At 30.3% G+C, this 19,324-nt stretch overlaps 6 protein-coding genes across 15 annotated transcripts; 4 read left to right on the top strand and 2 right to left on the bottom strand.

Moving 5' to 3' along the window:
* The first annotated feature begins 1,805 nt into the window (after positions 1-1,805).
* LOC100115260 (N-acetylneuraminate lyase) lies at positions 1,806-5,803 on the top strand. Of its 2 annotated transcripts, none has more exons than XM_001600634.4 (9): positions 1,806-1,891; positions 2,275-2,356; positions 2,536-2,597; positions 2,660-2,736; positions 3,005-3,150; positions 4,787-4,955; positions 5,031-5,173; positions 5,253-5,427; positions 5,582-5,803. In XM_001600634.4, the coding sequence occupies exons 2-9, from the start codon at positions 2,351-2,353 to the stop codon at positions 5,752-5,754; spliced, it is 951 nt and encodes a 316-aa protein (XP_001600684.1). In that variant the 5' UTR covers positions 1,806-1,891; positions 2,275-2,350; the 3' UTR covers positions 5,755-5,803. The 2 variants fall into 2 exon arrangements, with proteins under 2 accessions (XP_001600684.1, XP_008205854.1); XM_008207632.3 differs by having other exon boundaries at positions 2,666-2,736.
* A 176-nt stretch (positions 5,804-5,979) lies between these two features.
* Positions 5,980-8,616, top strand: LOC100679680 (N-acetylneuraminate lyase). Of its 5 annotated transcripts, none has more exons than XM_032599054.1 (10): positions 5,980-6,099; positions 6,215-6,298; positions 6,369-6,606; positions 6,696-6,757; positions 6,841-6,917; positions 7,355-7,500; positions 7,635-7,803; positions 7,884-8,017; positions 8,085-8,259; positions 8,353-8,616. In XM_032599054.1, exons 3-10 carry the CDS (start codon positions 6,601-6,603, stop codon positions 8,532-8,534), a joined length of 951 nt encoding a protein of 316 aa, XP_032454945.1. In that variant the 5' UTR covers positions 5,980-6,099; positions 6,215-6,298; positions 6,369-6,600; the 3' UTR covers positions 8,535-8,616. The 5 variants fall into 5 exon arrangements, with proteins under 5 accessions (XP_032454945.1, XP_008205855.1, XP_032454946.1 ...); XM_032599055.1 differs by having other exon boundaries at positions 5,990-6,099; positions 6,447-6,606; XM_008207633.4 differs by having other exon boundaries at positions 5,983-6,298.
* Positions 8,600-11,490, bottom strand: LOC100116673. Of its 2 annotated transcripts, XM_008207641.3 has the most exons (7): positions 11,396-11,490; positions 11,237-11,253; positions 11,013-11,169; positions 10,167-10,953; positions 9,444-10,057; positions 9,240-9,369; positions 8,600-9,155 (listed from the first exon to the last, which is right to left on the bottom strand). In XM_008207641.3, exons 1-7 carry the CDS (start codon positions 11,406-11,408, stop codon positions 8,942-8,944), a joined length of 1,932 nt encoding a protein of 643 aa, XP_008205863.1. In that variant the 5' UTR covers positions 11,409-11,490; the 3' UTR covers positions 8,600-8,941. The 2 variants fall into 2 exon arrangements, with proteins under 2 accessions (XP_008205863.1, XP_031785594.1); XM_031929734.2 differs by lacking the exon at positions 11,396-11,490 and having other exon boundaries at positions 8,648-9,155; positions 11,013-11,147; positions 11,237-11,385.
* LOC100116707 (HSPB1-associated protein 1 homolog) lies at positions 11,146-13,393 on the top strand. 4 transcript variants are annotated; one of them, XM_008207636.3, is made up of 5 exons: positions 11,146-11,265; positions 11,813-12,024; positions 12,093-12,379; positions 12,466-12,847; positions 12,914-13,393. In XM_008207636.3, the coding sequence occupies exons 1-5, from the start codon at positions 11,157-11,159 to the stop codon at positions 13,268-13,270; spliced, it is 1,347 nt and encodes a 448-aa protein (XP_008205858.2). In that variant the 5' UTR covers positions 11,146-11,156; the 3' UTR covers positions 13,271-13,393. The 4 variants fall into 4 exon arrangements, with proteins under 4 accessions (XP_008205858.2, XP_008205859.1, XP_001601134.1 ...); XM_008207637.3 differs by lacking the exon at positions 11,146-11,265 and adding an exon at positions 11,363-11,453; XM_001601084.5 differs by lacking the exon at positions 11,146-11,265 and adding an exon at positions 11,500-11,581.
* A 70-nt stretch (positions 13,394-13,463) lies between these two features.
* On the top strand, positions 13,464-14,711 carry LOC100115294 (ADP-ribosylation factor-like protein 2). Its single transcript, XM_001600664.6, has 2 exons — positions 13,464-13,860; positions 14,013-14,711. Exons 1-2 carry the CDS (start codon positions 13,796-13,798, stop codon positions 14,500-14,502), a joined length of 555 nt encoding a protein of 184 aa, XP_001600714.1. The 5' UTR covers positions 13,464-13,795; the 3' UTR covers positions 14,503-14,711.
* A 125-nt stretch (positions 14,712-14,836) lies between these two features.
* LOC100678395 (leucine-rich repeat-containing protein 74B) lies at positions 14,837-17,071 on the bottom strand (the record flags this gene model as incomplete). Its single annotated transcript, XM_031929351.1, has 6 exons — positions 16,925-17,071; positions 16,672-16,827; positions 16,211-16,615; positions 15,640-16,147; positions 15,149-15,562; positions 14,837-15,072 (listed from the first exon to the last, which is right to left on the bottom strand). Coding segments are annotated over exons 1-6 (1,734 nt in total), but the record flags the coding sequence as incomplete, so codon positions are not given.
* Between the last annotated feature and the right edge of the window lie 2,253 nt (positions 17,072-19,324).

A 19,324-nucleotide genomic window follows, 5' to 3' on the forward strand; every position in this document is an offset into this window, starting at 1 on the left:
ACGTTTATATTATATATATATATATATATATATATATATATATATATATATATATATATATATATATATATATATATATATATAACTGCAATTCATCATAAAGAATTTAAAAGGTTTTATTTATATATAAAAGAATGAATTTTAATTTCATTTTCATATAAGTTCTATTCTTATAAAACTATTATTATTAAATTTAGGTTTTTCTTTAGTAAAATAGTCGTAAAAAGTAAAATAGCCTTATAAAAACATTAAAATATTCATGATGCTTAAAAAATAGTTGAATTGTGTCAATTTAACTTTATTTATATACAATATAAAAGGTTATTTTTCAAAGTAACGAAAGTTTATATTACTGTTAACATAATATAGTACATTACGATATAAGTGTCATATAAGTGGGATTTTCCGGCACGGTGAATTAACAAAATTTTATTACGCCGTGCCAGGAAGTGTCATTATCGTATGGTACGCTGTTTTATAACACTGCCTATACCTCAAATCTGCCCAGTCACGTCTATCCGTGTCTTAAGAAGTCATTTCTGGTAATGTGAGGTTAGTGCTCGAACGTAATAAGAATAATAAGCACCGTGCCAGAAAAGACTACTTACGCCACAAATATGTGTGACTTAAAGGCAGATTTAAGTGACCCAGCGTTATAAAATACTCTTTTTATTATAGAGATTACAAACGCACTACTCACGTGCTTATTATCGTTACATTTTTTCAATTTTCACTGTTTGAGATTCACACTTTTTTATTATGATTTCATGCATCCAGAGATTGTGTGCGAAAACGAAAAGCCAATCAGAGACCGGATTTACGTATTTTTTGAAGCACCGAAAAAGTACTAATAGCAATTGATTTTTCACGATTAGCAAAGTTTTTGTGCACATAAGAAATTCAGATGTGCGACGATATGGATATAACAAATGTATTTGAAAATCAATTTTAGTTTCTCTGGTCTGCACACTTACACTTTGTTCAACTATTTATTATTCATACAGATGAAAAATGAAAATACGTATTGTTTGGCTTCCATATAATATTTGTCCAGTTTGATGCACCTCTTTTATTCGGGAACGCATACGCTTTTGTGATGAGTAATACAGAGAAAAATAGTAATATTTAAGAAAAGAAATGATGATACGGAACGAATGAAAAATATTTAGAAAATTAAAGGATAAAAACTATCGAAGTGTCTCATGCACAGAAAACATTATTGATTAAACACAAAAATATAACAAGTTTAAAAAATTTAAATACTAATACATAAAAAAACAGGAATTTTTCGTATTCCTTGCGAGCAAGCGCATCGTATAGAACTATAATAATGGAGAAACACTGTCACTCTTCTTGTAGTGTAATATTAAGGAAAAAATTCTTTGGCGTAATTTAAAAGTAGCCTCTTTCCATTCGTTTTCGAGAATTAAAAAAAAAACTTACTAACTAATAAAATAACAAATATGTAACCCATAGCATGCGGCCATTTAGATTATAAAAATTACGATTACTTAATATAATAATTATGATACATTATTATTGACATTGTTGATGAATCTACATGTAAATATAAATAAAGAGCATTTTTATAGAACCAATATTTTTTAATTTAAATTCCTGAAAACGATTCTTTACTTATATTTTATCACCTGCAAGATTTTTATGTTCATATATTTCATAAATTTTTAATAATTTACCAAATATTCAAAATATCACAACCAACGGTAATAACAAAATTTTGAAATTCGCGCGTTTTATAATACGATTTAAATCGATGGGCTTTTAGAACATCGTAATCGAATCTCGTTGCATAAACTTAACAACATAGAGCCAAATTCACTGTATTTATAACATCAAGATTATTTACTTCTTTTATTTCACTTTGGTGAAAGTAAGTAAAACAACTGTTTTTTAGAGTTTATTTTGAATCGGAAATGTGATAAAGTCAGTAAAATTACAATTTTTTACTATTCAATCAAAATCAATTTTTCCTATCGTTATATCAATAAAAAAACGTAAAATCATTTATTACATTCAACTAAGAGTAATTTTGAGTATGCATATGTTCGTCCATAAATAAGATAAAATTTCATGTTAAACATTTCATTCTTGAGATAAACAATGTAAATTTACAATGTACCAGAAGTGCATAATTTATTTATAAATCCTTTCTAAGTTTGTTTTATACATGTTATGACCAAACGTAGTAGGTCTAATCTTATCGCATAAGTTATGTGCAAAGTTAAGATTCATTTCGTATATTTTGTATCTTAGATTGCTTTTACTTGGCAACGGAGTCGTAGCAAACGTGTTTGAATTAAGCAAGACCTTTTAAAACATAGCTGTGAATATGTCGGTAAGTATATGATGTACATCTATCGCATTCGCAATTTTCCATTAACAATAAACTTCAAATTTTATTTAATTGAATAATACACACAGAGCCACACATCCATTTTTGCATCTATATACCTGTAAAGAAAGTTCTCTATATTATAACCAGTATTTAATATTTTAATTTATCGTTTATATTAGGTCACCAATTTTACCTTTAGAGGACTGATAGTACCTGTATTTTCTCCGTTTAATAATGACGCGTAAGCAAGAATATATATATATATATATATATTAAATAAATTAATGATTTAACTGTTTGTAGAAACAGAAGCTTAAATTTATCCATTATCCCAGAATACGCTAAATTCCTAGCTTCAAAAAACATCAATGGTGTTCTTGGTAAGTGTAATTTTTTACTATTTTATAGCACTGCGTAACCTAAATTCGCGCGGATAGGCATGACATGGCAGACTTAGGGCATGCCATAAAATATTATATGATACTAATATCTAAGTTGGCATTTTATTACATAACTGCGTGCCGTGTAATAATTGTCACACGTATCGAAATTGACTAATATGTACATATTTTATTTACTTTTGAACTGCATGTTATTGTTATAAATTTCTTTCTTGATTATTATTATTGCATCTTTGCAAATAAATAGTCAATGGTACAACTGGAGAAGGGACATCATTATCCACCAATGAAAGAAAAAAGGTGACTGAAACATGGGCAGCGGCCGTTAAAGAAACTAAACAACACCTGATGGTTCAAATTGGTGGAACGTCCTTAAACGATGTGAAAGAACTCGTAAGTGCTATCTCCAATAAACCTGGCAGAGATATCGAGAAACGAACTGTGCCATCCTTTGTATAACCAAAAAAAAAAATACCCGTGCTTTTTCTTTGTCGATCACAATGGTGTATAACAAATTATTTAAACAAATAACCCAAAATGTTGTAATTTTGCAAAACTGAATGCGGATATCGATTCTACGGGCAAAAACACGACAAAAACCTATGTAACGTTTTTTTGTCAGAGTTCAATTTGTTAGTGTAAAATACCTATAAACAATCGTACTCTGGGAAGGGGGCATTGACCATGCCAAATACCATGCAAAATATGGCAGAGATATCAAGAAACGAACTGTGCCATCCTTTGCATAACCAAAAAAAAATACCCGTGTTTTTTCTTTTGTCGATCACAATTGTTTATAACAAATTATTTAAACAAATAACCCAAAATGTTGTAATTTTGCAAAACTGAGTGCGGATATCGATTCTACGGGCAAAAACACGACAAAAACCTATGTAACGTTTTTTTTGTAAGAGTTCAATTTGTTAGTGTAAAATAAGGATAAACAAACGTGCGCAAAGTAGTAAAAGTTTCAATAAGTTTCCGAGTTATGAACCCAATTATGGCTCATTGCCGTGATCTTCTTTGTGTTTTCTGCAAATAGGTTTGCAACATTTCGTACAGAACCATTCAGTTCTCGTCGAACACGTACCTATCCCGCATTTTTTCATACTTCCTTGTTTCATGATGTGTTCTGAAGAATTTTCAGGCTTCCTCTTTTCCCTCATTCTTTTTTCATGTACAATCAACACATGGGTGGTATCGATCTCCACGATCAACACTGTAATGCTCTGATGCCTTCGGTAAGAGGTAAAAAATGGACATGGTGTCTTTTTATGCGACTTATTCAAGCATCTTTAGCGAACGCTACGGTGATTTACAATAAACTCGATCCCGATGAAAAGGAAGGTTCCAAAGATATTGTTCAAGAAGTTTGTGAATATTATATTCAGAATCTATCATCAGTACATATTCCCAGGGAAAAGAGGAAGCCTGAAAATTCTTCAGAACACGTCATGAAACAAGGAAGTATGAAAAAATGCGGGATAGGTACGTGTTCGACGAGAACTGAATGGTTCTGTACGAAATGTTGCAAACCTATTTGCAGAAAACACAAAGAAGATCACGGCAATGAGCCATATTTGGGTTCATAACTCGGAAACTTATTGAAACTTTTACTATTTTGCGCACGATTGTTTATCCTTATTTTACACTAACAAATTGAACTCTTACAAAAAAAACGTGACATAGGTTTTTGTCGTGTTTTTGCCCGTAGAATCGATATCCGCACTCAGTTTTGCAAAATTACAACATTTTGAGTTATTTGTTTAAATAATTTGTTATAAACAATTGTGATCGACAAAAGAAAAAACACGGGTATTTTTTTTTTGGTTATGCAAAGGATGGCACAGTTCGTTTCTCGATACCTCTGCCAGGTTTTGCCTGGTTTTTAATGGGTTAAGAAGCTACGTCAATAGTTATATATATATATATATATATATATATATATATATATGTGTGTGTGTGTGTGTGTGTGTTTAATCAAGTATAATTTTATATAAATAAATAAGATTTTAATTATCTGTTCTAGGCTGCCCATGCTGAAAAATTAGGAGTAAATTCTCTCTTATGTTTACCAGAATTATATTTCAAACCGACGAGTGTGGAAGACCTGATAGAATATTTAAGCATCGTTAGTAAATCGGCACCAAACACACCTTTATTGTATTATCACATTCCTAAGGCTTCAATGGTCAACAGTTAGTATGTTAATATAAATATATACAGTCCATCATGTGTCCCTAAATTTACATCAAACGCATGCTTTCTTCTAGTACACATGGGCAAGTTTTTGCAAACAGTAGAGGAAAGAATTCCAACTTTTTCTGGGATTAAATTCACAAGCAATGATTTAGAAGAGGGTTTTGAGGCAATGAGAGCTAATAAACGCTTTGCTGTTTTCTTGGGTAGTGATGTTGTGAGTTTTATTATCAACTAACTTTTCAAGTTTGTAATTTAATATGATATATTAAAATGAAACATATTTCTGTTTCTAGCTAATGGCAGCTGGTTCGACGATTGGAATCGATTCGTTTATAATGACAAGTCTTAACTTTATTCCTGAACCTGCCTTAGAACTATTAGAATTTGGCAAGGGTAATAGAGACTTGAAAATCGCACGAACAAATCAAGAGTTTATTAATAAAACAGTAAAAGCTATAACACATTTTGGTAAGGCTTGAATAAAAAATTAAGTACCAACAGAATGAAGTATTGGATATAGTTATACATATACATTATACATATATATATATATATATATATATATATATATATATATATATATATATACATTAAAATATTACATTTAATTAATATATAACAGGAACTTGGGTTGAAACAATGAAAATTGCAATGAGCATGACTACAAATCTATTTATGGGACCTCCAAGAGCTCCACTTAAGCTTATTTCTCGAGAAAGTGTAGAAAAGATGAAAACGAATTTGGCCGAAATCGGATTGAAAGTAAATCAAACTGAAATAATAAAGTTATATTGAATTTGATGTAACAAAATAAAACATTTCGAAATATTTGTTGTTTAATATATATTTTTGTTATTTATTGTGATTGTTATCATCCTGGTTACCCTATCTGTATTAATTCATATGACTGTAGAATTGTGATAGTAAAAAAAAAATGTTATCGACGTATGATTGACTGCATCAATGTGGGTAGAAATCTGCTTTCTCGACTAATGATTTAATTGTTTAATTATCCAGTGATCTTATGATAAAGTATTTATGTGGGTATTAACTTCATCTCGTTTATTCGATTAAATGCTACATTTACATTTATAGCACAGTGTGGATTAAATCCGCGTTTAAGTCACGCCTATTCGTGATGTAAGAATAGTCCATTATTGCACCGTGTATATCGCACGAGCGTATAGCGAGTATAGCGCTATATAGCGCTATACGCTCGTGCGCTAACCTCGCGGTACAATAATGGACTGCTTAGATCACGGATAGGCGTGACTTGGCGGATTTAAGCAGCTGTGCTATAAAATTGCTAATACACACCGTGCAATAATCGGCTACTTAGGTAACGTGTATCGTAATATACTAATAAATTTGACGTATAACTTTTTTGAGTAAAAATGAGCATTTTGTAGATTCTGAAAATTCACTCTTTTTTTAAATGTCTGGTCTTATGTAATTCACATGTTTTTTGAGATACTCAATAACTGAAGACCCCAGTGAAAGTATCTGTGTGCAAGAGCCAAGCGCATCTAGTTACACCGCAGGTTGAGCGTAACCCAGCACTGCATAGTATTCTTTGTCGTCGGCATCACTACACGCGATTCGCAGATCATTCGACGGACACGAAGAAATATATTAGTTAACATGACGGTAAAAATTTGAAAATATTTTATTTAGCAGTCAGTAAACACATATAATTACATCGTTTGAATTATCATCTGTCATACAACAAATTTCAGAAAATTAAGTTTACTTATAAAGGGCTTATTGTCCCCGTGTTTACGCCGTTTAATAATGACGCGTAAGTATATTTATCTCTGTATAAAGGATGAATTAATATTTTAAGCAAGTTTATATTGTCTGTTTCTTTAATATATGTTTTAGAAGTCAAAGTTTGAATTTATCAATTATTCCACAATATGCAAAGTTTCTTGAATCGAAGAAAATCGCTGGAGTTCTAGGTGAGTTATGCTTACAAACAACATTATGCAAGCCCATATAGAACTCCAACATCCGGTACTCGATATAGTATATCTATTAATCAGGGACGCAATGTAGTAGACCTTTCTTTATTGGCAGACTATCGCAAATCACAAATGTTATTTGTTAATAAAATTAAAACCTTTTTTTTGTGATTTACGATAACCCTGGTAAATATTGACCCTATACATGGGCAGAATTTCCGATTAACGCGCGTTAAAATGAGTTTTATCTAGAAATTACTGGAAATACTCTGAAACGAATTTCTGACAATACTTTATTTTAACACGCGCTGACCAGAAATTCTGCCCAGCAATAGGGTAAATTTTCTACTCTGGGAGTCGGTCCAAAAAGACCTACTTCTATTATACTTTTGATACATGATATTCTAATATGCACAACAACAAAAATTTTGTAGTTAACGGAACTTCTGGAGAAGGAACATCATTGACTGTCAACGAAAGAAAAAAAGTGGCAGAGGTTTGGGCTGAGGCTGTAAAAGAAACTAAACAACATTTAATGATTCAAGTGGGAGGAACATCTCTGAAAGATGTTAAGGAGCTTGTATGCAATTCTATTACTCATATTTTCTATGGGATTCTTTTAGAAAATAATCACATATATTCATACTAATAATGATATAAATATTTACTTTTTGCTGCTCTTCCTCTTGCGCACAATTATTAAAATTGGGTCAGGCTGAACACGCAGAAAATTTAGGGGCCGATTCTATATTATGTTTGCCAGAATTATATTTTAAACCAACGACTGTAAATGACCTTGTAGAATACCTAGCCCGGGTTGGAAAATCTGCACCAAAAACACCATTATTTTATTATGATTTTCCCAAGGCTTCAATGGTCAACAGTGCGTAATTAAGTTAAAATACTATAAACATATTGATGATTTTTGAAAAAATGCAGCTTATTAAATGTATTATTCTAAAGTTGACATGGCACAAGTTTTTGCATTGATTGGTGAGAAGGTTCCGACTTTCGCTGGAATTAAAACCGATCTGGAACGAGGTTTACACGCGAAGCATGTTAATAACGACTTTGCAATCTTTTTGGCCGGAGATATGGTGAATTATGTAACAAAATTATAAACATTAGTTTACAATATAAAAATAAATAATTACGATATTTCAGTTGATGATAGGTGGTTGCGCTTCAGGAATGGAATCTTACATAATGACGAGTCTTAATTTTATACCTGAGCCCGCATTTGCGTTAATAGAATATGGAAAGGGCAACTATGACTTGCATGCTGCTAGAAAAAGTCAAGAGTACATTAATAGAATTGCCAAAGATGTAACACGTTATGGTACAAAAAAAAATCTTAAACCCACTGCTAAAATTGTTCTATTGACTGCTAAGGAATAATTTTTAACGCTACACCATTAATTATAACTAATAGGTACATGGACTGAAACAATGAAAATTGCTATGAATTTGTCGACCGACATTTTCGTAGGTCCTCCACGCGCTCCACTTAAACTTCTTTCTCGACAAAATATGGAAGCTATGGAACAAAATTTATCACAAGCAGGAATAAAAACAAACAAAGCTGCAATATTCCAAATGTACAATTGCAATTAAAATGAAATAATTAAACATAATCCATAATAAACGAACACAAATTTTTCAATAAATAAATATACTAGTTTAAAATATACCCGAATTCTCTGTATTTTTTATTACATTCATTTGTATAGATTTATAACAATTTATTTATTAACATGATTAGCAGTTCTTCTAAATACAAGAATTTTCGTAATAATACAATGTCGACAACGATCATATGCAATTATATATTTCTTTTATGCACACTAAAAAATTATTTTTTAATACATAAAGAGTATGTATTTATAATTATGTACATATATACATGCTTATATTGATACATAGTAATTTTAATATAATGAAATTAATTTTAATAATGACATCACTATTAAACAATTTTCCAAATATAATTTAACCAGTATTACAACTTTAACATAACAAAATTACCAGGTTTCTTCATTTATTTTTTTTGAATTAATTTCATTCATTAAAAATAGTACTCTCGATTTTTCTGGAAGCTCTTGCCATGTTTTTCCATTTACTATTATAACATTAGAAGTCAACGACTTGATTGATTCTATGTAGTCTACATAAGTACCTAATAATTCAAGAGAGTTTCGACAATACCAACTAGGTAATGTATACAGTATAACAAACCTGAAATTAACATATAAAATAATTAATATATTGTCTAACAGAGTACGCCAATAGTATTCAATGCAAAAGATTTATGAGACATACAGCTGAGAATTTGTAGGAGTTGTTTGATCTTCTAAGTACTCTATATTGGCATTAATAGCGCAAGCGTCATTATTATTACTGTCATTAATAGCAATAGGATATCCTCCCTTCCGAAATGCGACAATAGCATCTATATAAAAAGTTTTTTTGAAATTATTAGAACTATAATATTTATTTTTTACAGTTATGTTACTTTTTACTTACCAATATGGTGATACAATTTAGTTTTCAGATTCTTTTTAACGTACATAGCACCACCCATACCTTGCTCTAGACTAGACAAAAATGCATCATTTGCTTTGAGTTGTAACTTTTCAAACATTGTCGTATGTTTTTCTGATGGCATTGGTCCATCATAATTTGGAATCATATTTAATTTTTGGCACAATCTTAAAAATGTCCAACACAGAAATTGATGTTTGTTTGGAAAATTCTCAATTTTGAAAATTCTATTCAATATCCAAAGATTATAACTGTCTAAACATGCCAAGTGCAAGGAGCATATAATTAATGTTTCAAAATTACAACTTAATAAATTTTTAGATTGCAATGATTCACATATTTCTTTCCAAAAAATTGGTTTATACTTTAAATATGCTAATCCAGTGATCAAAACTAACTGTCGTAGATTATCCTTTTGTACGTTCCGTTTTTCTTCATAAAATTTTGCAGCTATATAGCTCAATAAATCTTTATGAACATGTTTAACTTTATTAAAATAAAATAAACAGTCCACGCTGGTATTAAAATTTGCGTCATTAGCTATTATTTTTTGAGCAATTTTATCAAACAATATTTTATTATAAAATACACCTATCCTGTAAGACATTAAGAGTTACATTATAATATGTTAAATGATAATATAAGACAAATATAACACATAATAAGCCAACATAATATAGATAAAATCAATTTATAAAGATGTACCTTTTTTCATCCATTTTGGAATAAACTCCTCTTAATAAAGAAAGAATCTGACGATTACTCATTTGTTGAGCATTGTTAATTAGAACGTTTTGTACTTTGCGTAAAACTTCTAACCATCCTGATGGATGATTATCCATAGAAGCAAATGATTTAATTAATGACATAGCATTTGATAATGTGGCTATCTCAAAGCTATTGTGATGCAATGCTTCAATAATAACTGTTAAAATTCTAGTATCAGTCAAACTAATGATTTTATATTCCAAAACATTTGACAAAAAATCTAGATCACTGGGATCAAAATCTTTTGAGACTTTTATCATAAATTTCCTATCTAAACTCTTAATTATTGCCATGGTTGTAGGAGTTGGAATCATTTTCATGATTATTCGAAGTAAATCTTTATAATGTTTGATTGATGATGTCATTATTAAAGAATCCATATGCTGCAAAAGTGATGAGATAATTTTTGAAGAACTTGGTACACCTATTTTATTAAGAATACATAAAATTTGCAAGGCTTCCGGCATTTCTAATATATCCATGCTGGATCTCATGAGATCACATAAATTTTTAAAGAAAGCTTGCTCATGAAATCCTTCTGGAAGTTTTTTCTGTTCATATAGTTTTAATAAAGTATTCATAGCATAAGTCAAGTCTGGACCATTAATTTTTGTTTCCGTTTGTTGGAGAAGACGTAGAACGTTCCATGGAATAAGAGTCTTCTTGTGTTCATTATTGAAAGTATGACTTTTCAAGTGCTTTGTTGAGAGATATTTTACTTTATCTAAAACAAATCAAATATATTATTAAACAAATAGTAATTATAAAATTCAAAATACTTACTAGAAAGAATTGAGAATCGACATAAATGCTGGATGATATTTGTGCGAGACATAAGTGTCAAAGTTCTTGTGCTCATCAATACACCACACAATGATTGAGTTAACATCATAATTTGCGAACTCAATTCTGTGTAAACTGGTTGAAATGCAGAAGTTTGCTGCAAGTTTGATTGACTCAGTTTTTTTTTATATAAGAAACAAAAATAAATTCGTTCAGTTACTAACCACACTTGACGTCCGTTCTGCTTCAAAAGGTTAAAAATAAAAAAAATTCATTTTAGGAGTAACCAAACTTTCTTTATGTATAATAATAATTAAAAAAAAAAATTATAGTTTAAATAGAAAAAAAATGTACTTTTATCATAGCTAACCAATAACACTAACCGGCATAATACATGTGTATGCGTGTAAATAAACGCGGTCGGTACTTAGGTACTTATAGGTAATTTATTAAATCACCGTATCGGTCTCAGATAACCGGTAATTCTATTGGCTAATTGAATGTGTAGACTATAGATGGCAGGACGATAGTAAGCGCGCGGAGTACACTATTTTTTTCTTTACCTTCATGTGAGAATTAAAAAAAATACATTTTCCATCCGCGATAAAAATTATAATTATTGAATTTCTTAATTCAATTCACAGTGATTTTATTATAGTAAATTGTGAGACATTTATTTACAAAGTTTATTAAAGGATTTAAATAATCGCAATAACTAATTTTATAACCTTCTTTTGCTTTTCATATTTGATTATTTTTTTAAATAATATCATAAACTAAAGATCTTATACATTTTCCAGATTTGATTATGTCTTGCGATAAAAATCCATCTGTAAAATCATTCCCGGATCTTTTATCAGAACTACAAGAGCCAGTATTATTCAAAAATATATTATGCACTACAGAAGGTTCTAATAACTGGAAACTAATTCACTGGAGTTTAGAAGATTTTGCCAATAAAAGTGGTAATATAAAATTACCCTTCAGAGTTGGAAAGAATATAAGAACAGATGTATGTCTATAAATTTAAATTTGTATGTTTTTTTTTATTTTAATAAGCTTTCTAATTATACTTTATAGGAACCGCAATGGGAAGTTGAAACTCCTATTGAATATAAAACTATGAAAGAATTTTTAAATAATGTAACAGAAAACAGTAATCCTGAGAAGTGGTTCTACTTTGATTACAAACGTATGAATGAATGGTTTAAGGACATACCTGAAATTGTAAAATCATTCGATTGGCACCAGTTTGGTATTGACTTAGATGTATCTGATTCGACTATATGGATTGGAAGTAAAGGAGCACATACTAATTGTCATCAAGATACGTATGGTTGTAATTTAGTTGCTCAAATACAAGGAAGGTTAGCCTCTAATAAATATATTAATACATTGTTAACTATATAACTAAAAATATTGTAATCTCAGTTAATAAACAATTTACTTAAAGAAAACTGTGGTTGCTATTTTCACCTGAATGTGGTGATTTAATGCAACCTACTCGCATACCTTATGAAGAATCAACAGTCTATAGCAAATACAATTTTTTTGCTCCAAGCAAACAAGAAATTGAAGCAATAAAAAATATGCCTGGAAGTGTAAAAATGGTTACACTTGAACCAAAAGACTTATTATTTATTCCAAAAGGCTGGTGGCATTATGTTGAATCTTTGGATATTAGTTTAAGTGTTAATGTTTGGCTACCTTTAAAAGAAGATTGTGAATCTAGATTAAAAGAAACTCTTGTGCATTTAGTCATGAATACAATAGGTGATGGACTTCCCAAAGCAGATGATCAATCAGATTCTAATGTAATAGAATCCATCAAGTTTGTGAGTATAAATAAAGAACTTTTCTACTGCATATTGAATAGACGTTTTTAATCACATTTTTTTCAGGTTGCAAATTCTCTTCAAGAGTGTCAAAAACTGAAGAACAGTTCAGAACCTTCAGTGAAGCGACAAAAATTGAATTCAAAAGATGAAATTACATTAGAATGTCTCAAAAAGAAATTCCCAAACAGTGTCACATTAATTTCAAACTTAACCATAGCAAGTGTTAATGATTTTATACAAAAAAATAATCTAGCTGAAGAAAGTTCAAGTACACAAGAAAGTGTTAATAAAAGAGATGAGCCGACAACCTTAAATATTCTTGAAGCAGTGGTCAATTCATTCTGTCACCCAAAAGTTTTATCTATGGTATCAGAAATTTTAACTCATAATTTAACAAGTGAAAATATGGAAAAAAGATGATTAACTAACAGATATTATAGTAAAACTCTTTGTATAAATAAAAAATGTTTGTAAGCTATATTGTAGAATTATAACCTCCACAAAATATTTTCTAAACAAAATTAATAAAAAATGTAAAGGTTATATGATTCTAAGCTAAATTTTCAGATGTAATATGATTTAAAAATAAATGAAAGTAAGTATGGCGTCTTACAGTGAATCCAACTTAACAATTCTTGGCACATGCGCGGATCAGTCGCGGCCATAGACATAAGAGAGATAGACTGCGTGTGTAGGTTTGCAAAAGTGGCACCCTATTAGAGAAAGACAACATACCTTCTTTCCATATTATATACCAAGCATTGATAGAAGGTATGGTGTCTTTGTCTTACACATTGACATAAGAGAGTCTCTCTTATGTCTATGGTCGCGGCATACTTGCCTTAAAAGGTTATGTTTTGATCTACAATTTTCAATCGGTCAGAATTATTGATAATAAACTTGAAGACCTTTTTTCATGCACGTTAAGCTTTTTTGTAAACCACAATGGGTCTCCTAACAATATTAAAAAAGCTGAAACAAAAAGAAAAAGAAATGAGAATCCTCATGCTGTAAGTAATCACTCTTTTCTATTCCATTGTAAATTAATAAAATATTTGTATATGAATGATTACAATTAGTTAATTTATACAAAAGGATTACATTAAGTGAATTTATTTATTTAATTGATGCTGAATAATTATTTAAATAACCTTGATTTTAGTGGTTTGGATAATGCTGGAAAAACAACGATAGTAAAAAGATTAATTGGTGAACCTATTGATACAATATCTCCAACGTTAGGTTTTAATATAAAAACATTGGGCCACAATGGATATAAACTTAATGTGTGGGATGTAGGAGGTCAAAAGTCATTACGGACATATTGGAAAAATTATTTTGAAAGCACAGATGGTCTTATTTGGGTAGTTGATAGTGCCGACAGAAGACGTTTAGAAGACTGTAAAGAGGAAATGCATAAACTATTGCAGGAAGAACGTTTAGAAGGAGCAACACTTTTAATTTTTGCAAACAAGCAAGACTTACCTGGAGCAGTTACGACAGAAGATATTGCACAAATTTTGGATTTGGAAAGTATAAAAACGCATCACTGGAAAATATACAAAGCTTCAGCCATTACTGCTGAAAATCTCTTGGAAGGTATAAACTGGATAGTAGATGATATTTCCAAACGAGTATTTTATAATGATTGAATATGTGCCTATGCGTGTTTTGGTACAAATAATAACTCGTTTACTTCCAGCAATTTAATTCTCTAGATATCAAAAACTGTTTAATGTAAAAGATGTTAATTTTTATAATTTATTAATTTTAGTATGTAAGAAACACAGTGATTTAATGTACTATATTGCTATTTTCTACGATATTTTCACAATAAAACTTAAGTTTTTATTAAAAAAAATACTATGTATTTACTTACTTCATAATTTTTCATAATTTTTTTACTTTGGTCTGGAAAATATTTTTCTTTTAGTCAGTATTCATTTAATGTATTTTTATGATTTTAATTAAACTTTGTACCTTTTTTTTCCTTTGAAGCACTTTTTTCTTTTTCTTTTTTTCGATTTCTGGTTTATCAATTATTTTAGTTTGAGTCGCAGGTGCTGTAGGCAATTCAGTATTGGGAAAGTAAGATAGATACGATTTTTTCAATGCAACTAGGTCGAGTGATTTTTTAGTAACAAGAAATTGATTTATGATTTCATTAGTTAGATTATCTGATATTTGTATTTTTGCATCCATCAATAGTTCTTTGAATTTTTCTGAAAGACATTTGTGTAATTAAACCAACTTTAGAATGTCCTGCTTTGACTTCCTATAAAAAAAGAAATTCGATACCTTTACTAACAAGAGCATCTTCAAGGGATAAAACAAAATGTCCAAAGTTTCTCTGTTTTTTTTTCTTCTTAATGTTTGTTGTTTCGTAATTTGCTGTCATAAAAAATAACTCTTTTAAATCAGGTCCAATGATTGTAAAATTTTCTAAAATTCCTCCTAATTTGATTACTAAATTAGGCTTTATTTCTTTAACTTGCTCTAATATAGGCAGACTATCTTTCGTTGCCCAAAGATTTCCAAAGTCAATCAACAAAAGAGGACATTCCAATATTTTATGTGTGTTAAGCAGTTTTATGAATTCTGAAATTCCTTTTGATCCAAATGGATTTTTATTCAAATTTAGTTCTTGCAAAGAACTGTTAACCAATAACGCTTGTGCTACTTCTAATAATTCTGCATCAGCAAGACGATTAGCTAATTTAAAAATAGTATAATGCTTCTTATATTGCAAAAATTACCAAGTTATTTAAAAAGGATACTTATTTATTTACCTTCAAGATTGAGATACTTGACATTTTTTGTATTAGAAATGTAATTGCTGATATGAGAAATACTATCTTTTCCGAAAGAATTCCATGACAGATCAACAGAATTTAATGTAGTATTCAGAGATAACCCGCTAAATAATTTTTCCGAAGAATCTTTTGTGTAAAAATCATTCCAACTGGCATTTAAAGATTCGAGAGATTCAGTTGAAACAAGCATAATTTTCATATAGAGTGCTGCACCTTCATCTAAATTATTATAAGATATATCAAGTTTTTGCACTAAAGTATTGGCTGCCACTGCTTTTGCAATAAAGTAAAAGCCTTCCTTTCCAAGTTCACAATAACTCAAATTGAGTTGTCGTAAGGCTGATGAGCTAGAGATACCTTCCTCGAGTCTCATTGCACCTTCTACTCCAATTTTACAATTGCTCAAATTCAATGAACTTAAAACTGTATTTTGTAGCAATAGTCTATTCAAGTAGTAACATGCATCTGCTGTTAGATAGTTTTCCTACATATTAAATTATGCAAATGTTCAAAAGAGTAAAATACTTGCTATAAAATAAAATTTTACCTGCAAATTCAAAGTTTGCACTGTATTATTCAATAGCAATGCTTCACTTAAGGCTTGAATTACTTTTGGATCCACACCATAAAAACTTAAATTTATTTTGTCAGTCATCAATTGCTGCCTTAAGGATGCCACTGATGTTAATCTCAGTAATTTAATGATGTCATAAAATTTATTTATTCCATCTGACTTATAAATTGGAAGATTAGGATATAATATCCAAAAAGCAGCATCAAAACCCGGATCATTCGGAATTGGATAGACATCAAACAAACTAAAATTTTTCAAATTTGAGTCGTGTATGTCCTTTTCTGAGCAATGTAACGTCGAATTGTTTATCTCAAAACTGTTTAAACTTATTGTTTCACTGAATAATGAACTTGATAATATAGTTTTCAATTCTTCAATCTGAAATAAATACATTAATTCAATACATTGAAAATGAATGTATATTTAACCATTACTTCATTATCCGCAATCAAGTTTTTTATTAAAGTGTTGAATTCGATTAATGAAATATTTTCCGCTTCAATTGATTCTTCATCTAACAAGTCATCACATGTGCTCCATTCTCTTTTTTCGTTTTTGAATTCAACATCATCGTAATCAAGTAACCATTCCTTTGTAACAAACAAATTATTAAGTAGTTATTTACAACTTGTTTTACTTCATCGTCAATTAAAACACTTGTGAATCACGATATTTTATAAGACCTACTTGACATTCGTCCATGATTTGTAAGTCCACTGAAATTTTGACACTCACAACTTCTTTATATTGTACCGATATTAAAATATAAAAATTTGTAATTTAACATAAATACTTTGGTTGGGTTTTGAAGTTATCCGAAAGTCAGGCATATTTGTTTAATAAACAAACAAAAATCGATATCGCTCAACAAGATGTATAATATAATAATATATATTACAAAGTAACAATAAAGCCGCAGTGATATATATTTTAAATCGAAAAAAACAATGCTGTTCAATTCACATTGCACATTACTTTCAATATGAATACATTTGAGTAGTAGGGGCTGCGCGGCTACTGGGCCACCAAATACCGACGCATGGTAACTCATATTAGTAGGTCCCTGTTTTACCGAGAGAGCATTGCATATCGACCGTGCTACCAGCGGTGGTGCCCCACCGACGCGTGGTAACTTATATTCGTAGGTCCCTGTTTTACCGGCAGATCATTGCATATCGACCGTGCTGCCAGCGGTGGCGCCCCCCCCCCTAAACCAGTGTTGTCGACGGTGGCGCCCCGTTACCGACCCCCCTCCACAGCTCAGAGTGAGCATCGGTAATTTATTTTATCGACCTGGGATGCGATGGATAATTTGGACTAGGATTTGTAGGATTAAAGGTTGAGATAAACTAGTGTTGCCGACGGTGGCGCCTCCGTTACCGACCCAACCTGTTTTATCAAACATGATTGGTTGAAATTTCAATATCGCAGATTTGTTCAGGAGCTGACATCTAGACGCTGGCTGAGTCTCTGAGCAATGAGCATCTAGCCTTCCTGAGGGCTTATGAAACTTCTAATAATATTTAGGCAGGGCATATACAAAGACTTCATCAGTTTTTGATGCTTGATGGAGGAATAGGATTTTAGGATTTGGTGATAGTACAAATATAAATCCAGTATTCATGATGATATATTTTATGCTTTATTTATAAAAATCCTTATTTTTTATATGAGTATACATATTGTATTACAGCTAAAACATATATAAAAGCTCTTATAACGAAAACACATCTCAAAATTTTTATTTATTACATGAGTATATATTCTTATAACTAAAATATATGTGGGGGTCCCCTCCGAGCACCACCAAGGGACGGACGCGCCACCTGGCGCACCACCACGCCGTGGCGAGCGTGAGGCGAGCTTAGGCGCTTATCAGTCTCGGCCTGGCCGTCGATCTGGACAGACCTTTCGGTCTTACACCTTATTGTTTTCTACAGTCGTTAATAATATAAGTTGTTTGTCATTACACACCAAGTCATCACTTATTAACCTGGTCTGTTCTATTCCTGCCTTATCTCCAATCGGAGCGCAGAGGGACTCTTTCATCTCCAAATATATGTTTTAAAAAATTTTTTAAATAAATACATGAAAATTCTTGAAGAAATACAATAGTGATATTGGCATCTAAACATGTTAATCCTTAAGAAGAAATGTGAAATACCATGCCTATATATATATATATAGTTACTTAACCTATACGTTGCTGTGACCATTTCAATGCAATTATAAGTACGCAACTAAACAGCTAAAGCTAAACGCAGTATAAATCTGTGCCATTTTTTCTTGACTATAAACACTCATCCATCGATCCATTGTTGTTAATGTTTCTATGTAAATCCATTTTTTGTAATTATATCTATCATATCAAAAATCCTTAAAGTTAGTATAAATTATAGAATTTAGCAAATAATAATAATAATACAAAATAAATGTATATATGAGATCGCAGTGCGCTCCCGACAGCACAGTATATAATACTTATACTTGCCATCTGGGCGCTCCCAACGGTACAATGTATACAACTTATACTTGCTATCGGGGCGCTACCGCACTCCTTGACATAGTCTTAAGCTAAAAGTTATCGTCTATAAATAACGTTGTAAATAGCGTTAGAACAGTTGGAGTACATTGTAAACTTATATGAATCTAATAGTAATTAAATTGTGATTTATACATTTACATAGTCTTAAGCTAAAAGTGATCGCCTGTATATATATATATATATATATATATATATATATATATATATATATATATATATAGATATTTTTCAAATATTCGTTAGAAATAGTATTAGAGAACCGTTAGAGTACATAATAAACTTATATAAATCTAATAGTAATTAAATTGTGATTTATAAATTGGAGAATATTTTCAATGTAAGATGTTATATAAAAATCCTACTCATTAAGAATACATTTATAAATAAAATAATAAAATATTTAAAATATACTTACAAATTCGACAGCTTTATCAACTATTGTAGAGAACAGTATACTGCTTGAGTACACTCGGAAATGTATACAAACACGGAGCAGAGGACTGCTTGAATATACTAGAAATGTGTACCCCTTCCACTAAAAA

The sequence above is a fragment of the Nasonia vitripennis genome, chromosome 4 (genome assembly GCF_009193385.2).
Source record: "Nasonia vitripennis strain AsymCx chromosome 4, Nvit_psr_1.1, whole genome shotgun sequence".
NCBI classification, from domain to species: domain Eukaryota; kingdom Metazoa; phylum Arthropoda; class Insecta; order Hymenoptera; family Pteromalidae; genus Nasonia; species Nasonia vitripennis.

What these genes read in the sequence shown, in the direction of transcription:
- LOC100679680 (XM_032599054.1), top strand. An exon ending in ACGCCGTTTAATAATGACGC is followed by an intron (nt 6,758 to 6,840) that starts GTAAGTATATTT and finishes TATATGTTTTAG; the next exon opens with AAGTCAAAGTTTGAATTTAT. An exon ending in CAAGGCTTCAATGGTCAACA is followed by an intron (nt 7,804 to 7,883) that starts GTGCGTAATTAA and finishes ATTATTCTAAAG; the next exon opens with TTGACATGGCACAAGTTTTT.
- LOC100116673 (XM_008207641.3), bottom strand. An exon ending in TCGATTCTCAATTCTTTCTA is followed by an intron (nt 10,954 to 11,012) that starts GTAAGTATTTTG and finishes GATTTGTTTTAG; the next exon opens with ATAAAGTAAAATATCTCTCA. An exon ending in TAAATTGTATCACCATATTG is followed by an intron (nt 9,370 to 9,443) that starts GTAAGTAAAAAG and finishes CTTTTTATATAG; the next exon opens with ATGCTATTGTCGCATTTCGG.
- LOC100115260 (XM_001600634.4), top strand. An exon ending in TAAGGCTTCAATGGTCAACA is followed by an intron (nt 4,956 to 5,030) that starts GTTAGTATGTTA and finishes GCTTTCTTCTAG; the next exon opens with TACACATGGGCAAGTTTTTG. An exon ending in AAAAGCTATAACACATTTTG is followed by an intron (nt 5,428 to 5,581) that starts GTAAGGCTTGAA and finishes AATATATAACAG; the next exon opens with GAACTTGGGTTGAAACAATG.
- LOC100115294 (XM_001600664.6), top strand. Translation starts at nt 13,796, where the DNA reads ATGGGTCTCCTAACAATATTAAAAAAGCTGAAACAAAAAGAAAAAGAA. An exon ending in GAAATGAGAATCCTCATGCT is followed by an intron (nt 13,861 to 14,012) that starts GTAAGTAATCAC and finishes CCTTGATTTTAG; the next exon opens with TGGTTTGGATAATGCTGGAA.
- LOC100116707 (XM_008207636.3), top strand. Translation starts at nt 11,157, where the DNA reads ATGCAGAAGTTTGCTGCAAGTTTGATTGACTCAGTTTTTTTTTATATA. An exon ending in GTTGCTCAAATACAAGGAAG is followed by an intron (nt 12,380 to 12,465) that starts GTTAGCCTCTAA and finishes ATTTACTTAAAG; the next exon opens with AAAACTGTGGTTGCTATTTT. An exon ending in TAATAGAATCCATCAAGTTT is followed by an intron (nt 12,848 to 12,913) that starts GTGAGTATAAAT and finishes CATTTTTTTCAG; the next exon opens with GTTGCAAATTCTCTTCAAGA.